The sequence below is a fragment of the Corapipo altera genome, unplaced genomic scaffold (assembly GCF_003945725.1).
Source record: "Corapipo altera isolate COAL_440 unplaced genomic scaffold, ASM394572v1 45, whole genome shotgun sequence".
Lineage (NCBI taxonomy): Eukaryota > Metazoa > Chordata > Aves > Passeriformes > Pipridae > Corapipo > Corapipo altera.
In genome coordinates, this window is record NW_020884877.1 from 2726503 (window position 1) to 2735389 (window position 8887).

An 8887-nucleotide genomic window follows, 5' to 3' on the forward strand; every position below is an offset into this window, starting at 1 on the left:
TTATCAGCTGGCAGTCGAAATTGTGAACAGCTTTTCTGGTGGATCATAGTTCTTTGATCCTGTGATTTGGGACTTTAACCATAGGATAAACTATCTTTTCACTGGTGGAAAAACTCAGTGGCAGAAAACCAAACTGCCATAAAGGGACCTGATGTGTAGGTGTTTGAAGTGTAGTGTTGGAGCCAAGGAAGTATAGATGCATTCCAAGGCTTGCTAAGGCAAAAAGGCCATATTACTGCTTTGTCCTGGTGTGATGTGCAGATCTTTGCTGAGTGATCTGTACCAGAACAGTTTGTGTTCAAAGAGTGTTGTTTTACATGTCAGCAAACCTGGAGCTGAGAAGTGACACTGAAGCAGGACCATGCCTTGTTGTGATTCCACAGGTTGTGGCAATGGGACTTTGTGCCCTTTCTAGTATAAGCAGAGCCTTGGCACAGGATTTCAGTGCTTCTATGGCCTCTGCTCAGCAGGCAGCTCCAGCACACCAGGACAGTGTTCAAAATCTGTTGCATATGTTGGTTTTTTAGTTTTGTTTTTTTTTAACAGATGCGAGTACATAAATTTCCGAGGTTTTCCTGCTTTATATTCTAGCAGCACACAAAACAGGGAGCTGAAAATCAAGCAAAATGCACTTTGCTGTGAAAGCCCCACTTGACTCTGGAGCACGGGCACCTCAGTGTGTTTGGGTGGAACATACTTAATACCGGGCTGTAGGCACAGAAGGCAAGGTTCAGGCTCGGAATAACATACCAGGAATGTGGCATCGGCCTGGCATCCCAGTTTGGACAGGGATAACATCCTGCCAGAATTTCTCATGCTCGGCATCTCTGTGCTTTATGAAGTACCAGAACTGTGTGTTTTTCCCTAGATACAGAGGTTATAGAACAGTCAGACTCCGTTTCCATGGGAAACTCTTTGCCCAGTTTATTCCCCAGAGGATCCCTGTCAGAACATGGACACCTGTTTGCAAGGACTGGACTGTCAGAACGTGGGTCTCTGGGAGAGCAGTGGGCCTTTCCCTTGATGGCAGTTCCACCCTACCAGTGCCAGTGTGGGAATCCACCAGTGCACAGTCCCACAGGAATCCATCTCTGCTGTGCTTGGAGTAACTGTGCCTTTGCTTCCCTCTAGGAGGACTTTCGGAATAAAGTTGAAGATTACATTAAGCGCTACGCGAGATGATGAAGGGAGAAGGACGGCAGGACCATGGCTTCCACACTAGAGTTGTCCTTAACTTCAACAACAACAATAAACCAGCCCGGATTGTACCAGTCCTGTGTCCATGTTGTACTGAAGAAGAAAAACTAACTTCATAACCTGTCCATGTTCAAAGGAGAGTTCAGCATAAATACAGCAAGAAATTGTGTCTGTTGGTTGAAAAAGTTGTTTGCTTCCTTTTAAAAAATGTTTACTCTTCTGAACTGTACTGTATATCCTGTTGATGAGATATGCTTGAGAAGTTAAAGAAATCACTATTGAAATTGTAATTACACTTTTTTTTTTAAACTCTTGCCTAGTCTGGAGGGGGGAAGGAAAACAAACCCAAACAGAAAAGGTGACGTGTTTTTGGAACACTTGGAGTTGGCAATAAATGGTCTCCTGTGAACCAAATCACAAAACTGTTGCCTTCGATGAGCAGAAACAATACGAGCTTTTCCCAAGAGTCACTCAGCTGAGGCTTAGAGCTTGCCAGAATGCAAGTGCAAAATGAGATTCTACTTCTGGTATTGAAATTCTCAATGCTATTTAATGTAAGTATGTTTTTGTCACAGTTTGGAATTTTTACATTATTAATTTCAGCCCCTGTTTGGGCTACAGTATTTTTTTTTTGTTTCTATTCATTGTGTGAAGTAGTTAAAAGAAATACAGGCTAATGGGTAACTTAAGTAAATGTTTAGTATTAGTAAAAATTACATATATATTATATATTTCTGTGAAAATTTAATGGAAGGGAGATTTTTTTTTAAGAAATCTGCCTTTGGCTTTCTGATCTGGATGTGGTGAGGAAGCATGAGATGCTGTTTGATCTGACAACAGTAAATTCAGGCACCATTACCTGGAGAACACCTAATTGTGTTCTCCAGATTCCTGCACTGGAAGGAAATGATGGAGCTGGGACCCATAATACACCACACCCCATCTTGCACGCTTGGCTTTCTCAGTGATTGGAAAGGATGTTGATGCTGTAACTGCCTTTTCTGTGAGGAGCTGTGTGGCAGACACAGTGTGTGTGAGCAGGGAGCCTGCAGGAGAGAGTAGCATGTACCTCAGGAATCACTTCAGTCCGTGTGCCAGAGCTCCCTGGGCATCATCCGGGATTGGGATCACGCAGAGGGAGGTGATGGAACTGATTCGAGCTTTTATAAACCATAGAAATAAATGTTTGTGTGGTTTTCTACAGAGCAGGTGTGTGTGTGACACTTGGGCATCGACTGTTGGGGTTTTTACCCCCGTTCATTCTTTCCTGCTGTTCCTCTGCAGACGCTGAAAGAAATCAAAATAATATCCATCATGAGAGATGGTGGCAGAGCTGGGGTGCAAACTGTAAGCACAGTACAACTTTGCATGTTTTAAGTTTTCCCTGTGCCTTTTCCCTTACAGCTTCACAGGCTCCTGTAGCTGTTACTGGAGGTCTGGGAAAGCAGGGAGATGAAATGCAGGGATTGGGTTGCAGGAGGAGAGCTTCGCCTGAGAATAATAGTGCCACCGTGTCTGTTCACAGTGAAACATGGATCAGCCTATTATTTTAAACAGGCAGCTGCAGTGAGAGATCTTTGCTGCCCAAACAGAAATGTCAGGGAAGGTAAGAAGTAAAACACTCACAAAAATAGAAAGGTTGGGAAATACATCCAGAAATACATCAGAAGAATTCTCTTGTTTTTGAGCTGAAAACTCTGAACCAGTTTTCTGTAATGAAGATGAGTAATCCTTGCTGTAGTGGCACCCTGGTAGTGTTATCACCTTCCATCTTTCAGGAAAAGGGGTCAAACTCCCCATTTCTTGGGCTGTCATCCATGCCTGGCTCCCAACTTGTCCCGGGAAGCCGCTGCAGATGCACCAGGGCAGAGCAACTCCAGGGTGCTGCTCCAGGAGCCAGGAAAGCTGTGCCAGGGTGGGCAGCAGGTTTGGGGTACCAGAGAATAGAGCTAGAGCTGCAGCTCTCAAAGCCCATCCCCACCTCCAGAACAATCCTGCTGTCTAACTCCTTCCCTGTGTTTTTGCTTGCCTGGAGGAGATGAGCAGAATAATAAAGTTTGGATACTGTTAAATACTTAAATAAGAGTAGGTGTTTTGTGCAGCGTGCCTTCCAGCCTGTCTTTCTAGTGGTCCTACACTTAGAATCTTTTCTTTGAAGGGATGTTAAGAGTCCTCCTTTCCCTGAGCAGGAAGGCCTGAGCATTGGTTTGTGCCTAGCCAGGATGCATAAGGCCAGGAAAACGTTACACCTCATCCTCATCCTACAAGAGCCCACCACCTCACCATCCAGGAAAATAAACTGAATTAATTTTTCCTGAACACAAGGAGCTGGGGGGGTTATATACTTATAAATATATGTGTATTTATATGTATTTCTGTGTATATTGGTAGAATCATAGACTGGTTTGGGTTAGAAGGCTTGGTGGGTTAGGCAGAGGGCTTTGTGTCCCACTGCCTGGCTTGTCCATTTGGGAGGGCTTTTTGGGAAATGTGAGAGCCAGTGGTAAATAGCAGTTGGGTCTCCCCAGGGAACCCTGAGCCAGCAAGTTACTGAAGGGGTCTGGAGTGGTCTAGACCTGTCGAGGTTGGGGGAGACCAGTGGTAGGGTTGGGGGTCCCATCCCATCCCAGGTGCTGCCCAGTCTCCCACTAAGGTATGTGACCCCACTCCTGGATGCTGCCAAAGGGGTGGACCCCTGACCTGCCCACCCACACCCAGGAACCCCCCTCTAGGGATCCCCAGGGACCCTGCTGGCTCAGGGGCAGCCCTTCCCTCCCCCTCCCTGGGCCCCCCAGTGCTATCCAGTGCCCACGGGGTGGGGATCAACACTTGGGGAGGTCTCTGGGCATTAAGGGGGAGCCTTTGACTTCAGCCTTCACAGAAGGGGTGAGAGCTGAGGACTTGCACCAGAGACAGGCACCTGGTTTATGTAGGTATTTATTTATTTAGATAGGAAAAGCACCTTATTCCCATTCCTCATTAGCCCCCCTGGGCATTGCCACAGTCACCACCAGTGCCACCAGCTCCCAGAGCCAACTGTCACCCACTGCTGCCTGTCATCCAGGCAGAACCCACCCTGTGCAGGCCTTGTCCTTGGGCTGGGGACTGGGGGAAAAGATGCCTTTCCAAGTGTGCTGAACAAAAAAAAAAGGGACAAAAAGAGGAAGCCGTGGAGGTTTCTCTGTGCCCAGACCTGCCGACCTCGTGGTTACACGTCGATGCTGCGCCGGCACTGCGGGAACAGTAGGATTTCAACTCCCCACACCCCCTTTCCTTGTACTTTTTTTTTTCCCTTTAAAAATTCTTCTCTCTTGGCACACGATGCTGGGGGTTGCCAGGGAGGAAGCAGTTGGGAAAGGCAGAACAGAGCAGTGCTGATGCCTGGGGTGAGTGGTGCTCCCCAGTATCCCAGGAGGACTCCCAGCTGCCTGGGCAGTCCATGACAGCCTCACTGGCCCCCAGAATCCCATTTTGCCCAACAACCCTGTCTTAAGTGATGCATTCATTGGGAAACCACCGGGGGTGTGGCACAGAGGGTACTGGTGAAGAGGAGCAGTGGCGATGCTGTCTCTGCTTCCAGCGCTTGGTACCCTCCGTGATGCTCCTCTGCCAGGGTCTTCCCAAAAAACCAGGCACGTTCCAGGGGAGATCCCCCCGTCCCTCCCCTGGGCCGGCCGCGGGGCTTTCCCTACACGATGCCCTCGCTGCGTTTGCTCCTCCACACCACCAGCGCGGTCATGAGCAGGGTGACGAGCACGGGCAGCAGGATGAAGGGGCACAGGACGGCGTTGGGGGGGTCGTGCAGCGCCCGCCCGGACGGGGAGCAGTTCCTGAAGTACTGTCTGTGCACGGCCACGAAGAACTCGTCCACCTGCCGGTTGGGCCAGTAGCAGTCGAGCCTCTCGGCGATCAGCACCGTGCAGTTGGTCAGCTCCCCGTACGTGCTGCAACACAGGCAAGGGCACCGGGTGGCACCGGGGACCAACACCCGGACACAGGCACACCACCTCCCCCCACACAGCCAAAAATATTGTATACATCATATATAATAGTATGTAACATTAAATATATCATTTATAGATAGTATATAGTGCATCATATAATAATATTATATATATTACCTATTGTCTATTATATAAATGTTTATATTATTATTATTATTATATTATAATAATAATATTCATATTCAATAACATAACTGTGTTATAGCATAATAAATATTTAATATTCATATCGTAGTTATATTTTGTTATTATATTTTATTTATAGTATATAACATATATGCTCTTATACATTATATATTATACGCTATATATATGTTATATAATAATGTATGGTTATAATAATTGCATATATAGACAATATATTTCATTATTTACATAACATATAATGTATAATATAAAATCTATGCAATACATAATATACACTATATAATTTGTATATAAAATACGTAATAAAAAGTATATACTATTTAATTTATAATATGTAACATATAAAAGCTATATAATATATTATATATATTTATATTATATAAATACATTTATATAATATAAATATATATATTTTTATATAGGATATATAAAATATATCATATATATATTGTGCAACATATTATACACTTTCTATGACAAAGGTGTGATATTTGAGATTGTATTTGAGTTGTTACTTATTAAATTTTTTAGCAATTTTTTCGAGGTTGTAGCTAGATAGATATATCTGACCCTATAAAAATATGCAGGTTTTTTTTTTTAATTTATATAACCTGTATAAAACTATATGAGGGTTTTGATTTTTTTTTAGCTAGGGTGGTATAAAGATATATGGGGGCTTTTTTTACATTCCAGTCAGGTTTTGCTACTTTGATGGCACTTCTGAGTGCTCACCCACAGCCAAAAGCAGAAGTGGTTTTCATTTACAGAAGGACATAAAACCAGAAATAATATTTACAGAAATAACAGGTTTGGGGTGTTTTTGTTTGGTTTGTGGTAATTTTTACGGGATTTCATGGCTGAATCAGTGCTATTAGAAAATACAGAATGGACCCAGATTTTAAGCAAAGACCTTCAGGAAACCCGTGCCAGCTTGTCTGGCTGCCGGCCTTTGGAGCACGATCCTCCAGCTTGTGTGGATTCATCCAAAGGGGAACAGAAGTAAGTACATCTAGTCTACTTAAAATTCTCCTTTTAATTGCCTAAAAATTAAGAGATTGCATAGGAACCAGCTGCCTGCTTTGAAGCTGTGCAGGACCACAACCCATCCCACCTCTATGGCCAGCAAGTCCATTTTTTCCTTTTTTTTTTTCCTTTTAAACATTTGGAAAACCAGGAGCAGCCTTGAGCCAGGGGCACTGTCCCTGTGCTGGGCCATCCAGCCATCCTCCGGAAGGACAGGTATTACAGTGCCCTTCAAACCCTCCCTGCTTTAAAACTGGCTATGCATAAAAATACTTAATTTTTTCCCCCCATCTCAATTAGTCACATCTAATCCGAGAGAAGCAAAGCAAACCAAACCCCAGCTCACCAATTAAAAACCCGCCTGGGGGAAGAAATATTTTATAAGCAGCTTCCCAGCCAGTCTCCACAGCTGCTGTGCAGCTCCTCAGCCCAGTTTCAGGGCAGGCTGTGCCAACAGGCACATGGCAACACCACTGGGAGCCCCTGCCGAGCCCGGTGATTTAATTAATGGGGTGCCTGCAGCTGCTAAAAGCAGATTCTGCTCAGCATCCCAATGTGCAAAATTACCACTTCCCGTTCATCAGCATCCTTAGGAGATCTCGGGAGCCGAAGCATCTTCAGGAACCAGAGGGACAGTGTTAACAGAGAGGCAAATAAAAGCTATTTTTAAAGCTGAAGGGCCATACAGCAGCTGGCTGAGCCCTTCCCCAGCTCTGACCCTGCTTCCTTCCGTGGAGATAAATAGCTGCTCCCATCATTAGACGTGAAGACATTCAAGGAACCAAAGCCAAATGGTGCCAGCAATGAAAGGACAAATTGTAATTGCCCTTCAGCAGCAGCCGAACTGCAGTGCTCAGCCAGCTCCATACGCGAGGATGGAGCTGAGGAGAAGAGCTGAGCAGCTCCAGCCCCACGAGCAGCGCTGGGAGGGGGCTGTGGGGCTACAAGTGCCTGTCCTGGAGTGGAAGGAAGTCCCCCCCATCCCGATGGGGTGCCTTATGGTACCCTATGTCTTTTGTCCCTTTCATTTTTGCTTAGTTAAAGCCCCCCTGCTCCGGATGGGATGGCATCCCCAGCACCATAGAGGGATCCCAAAGGGATCCATTCACTGGGATCAGATAAACCAGACCAGCTGGATCCAGGCTGCTTGCAATGCCTTGTCAGACAGGATCAAGATCCCACTGGAGAGCAGCAGTGTTGATGCCCGGGGCTGAGCGTGCTCTTCCCTGCCACAGCCATGGCAAACATTTATCCCATTGCATCTCCAAATCAGCATCTGGTTCTCTCTCCCCACGAGCAGAGCCACATTATTGTGTTAGCACCATGCCAGCATCGTCCCACCGGGAATTCATCCCAGGCTGACAGTGAAATATCTTGTTTTCCTGCCCAGCTCTGCCCTCCCTCCCCTTGCCACAATCCAACCGAGGAGAGTGAGGTCCCCTCCCATACCAGGCAAAGCTGAGCTGAGCTCCAGGAGCTGCAAGGATGATCATGGTATTCCTGGTGTCCAGAGAGAGTTGTAACCCTCAGTCACAGAGTTAAAACTCTCTTTGGAGAGAAGGCTGTAGCAGGATTCTCTGCCTAAGTGAGGGTAAAGTAGCTTGAACTGTACCCTATTTGCAAAAGTTACCAGGGATGGATGGAGGAGGGCGAGAGTGAGGGCGGTTCAGGATTTACCCACGGCCATTGCTATGGGTGAGTAACATCAATCTCTACTTAATAATTATTTTGCTTGCTTTAATAGCATTGCTTCAATATTGCTTCAGTAAATAGGGAACCGTATTCATAGTTATAATTATCTGTACTGTGTAGTAAATAATTCTGAGTAAGGTCTTTTAGTCTAATAGTTACCATTATTAATAAAATAACTAATTTATTCATAAAATATACTTGGTTTGCCAAGACAAAGTCACACATTCACTTCCACATATATAATCCTTATAAACTGCTGCCAAAGTCTGGGGCTAAGACTGGATCCAGCCACACCCTGACTCCGTTTCATTCCATTAGCCAAACTTCTGACAGCATCCACATACAGAGTTCAAAAAGTGAACCCAAAAAGTGAATAAAATGTCAGGTTTGATATATTTAAAAAGAAAAGCTGCATTTCTTTTTAAGCCAGTTGACAGTAAACGCCCACAATATAAACCCAGCAGCACAGCTGAATGTATGGAACTGATACAGTAACGTGGCTGCTTCACACCCATCTGGGATGGACACCAGTGCCCGATGCTCGGTACTGCACTGCATTTACTCCTTGTGTGCCGGCAGAGGTACAAGGGTTTGGGAAGAAATTCATTGTATCACGATCCTCCGTGTTTGTTACAGTAAATAAAACACTGTTCTGGTGTCACCTCGGGGGGTTCACACCTCTCGGTGCCTCTGTCGGGGCGTCCCGGGGCCGCTTTGGGGGGGGGAACCCGGACTGGATTTCCACTGGAAAACGGAATGGGGGAAAACACGGATGGGATTTTTCCAGAGTACAGAAGGGACTTCAAAAAAAAAAAAAAAAAAAA

At 45.5% G+C, this 8887-nt stretch overlaps 2 protein-coding genes across 6 annotated transcripts in view; one reads left to right on the plus strand and one right to left on the minus strand.

Annotated features, from left to right (window-relative positions):
• UBE2F (ubiquitin conjugating enzyme E2 F (putative)) overlaps positions 1-3273 on the plus strand; it is a 66142-nt gene extending 62869 nt beyond the window's left edge. For 2 of the 3 annotated variants that reach the window (XM_027637076.1, XM_027637077.1), the window contains one exon: positions 1132-3273. In XM_027637076.1, the coding sequence (XP_027492877.1) occupies positions 1132-1182 (51 nt within the window). In that variant the 3' untranslated portion in view covers positions 1183-3273. The remainder of the gene's footprint in view (positions 1-1131) is intronic. The other variant, XR_003526609.1, reaches the window with a different exon arrangement.
• Positions 3274-4121: 848 nt separating this feature from the next.
• RAMP1 (receptor activity modifying protein 1) overlaps positions 4122-8887 on the minus strand; it is a 26357-nt gene continuing 21591 nt past the window's right edge. For all 3 annotated transcript variants that reach the window (XM_027637122.1, XM_027637121.1, XM_027637120.1), the window contains exon 3: positions 4122-5141. In XM_027637122.1, the coding sequence (XP_027492923.1) occupies positions 4886-5141 (256 nt within the window). In that variant the 3' untranslated portion in view covers positions 4122-4885. The remainder of the gene's footprint in view (positions 5142-8887) is intronic.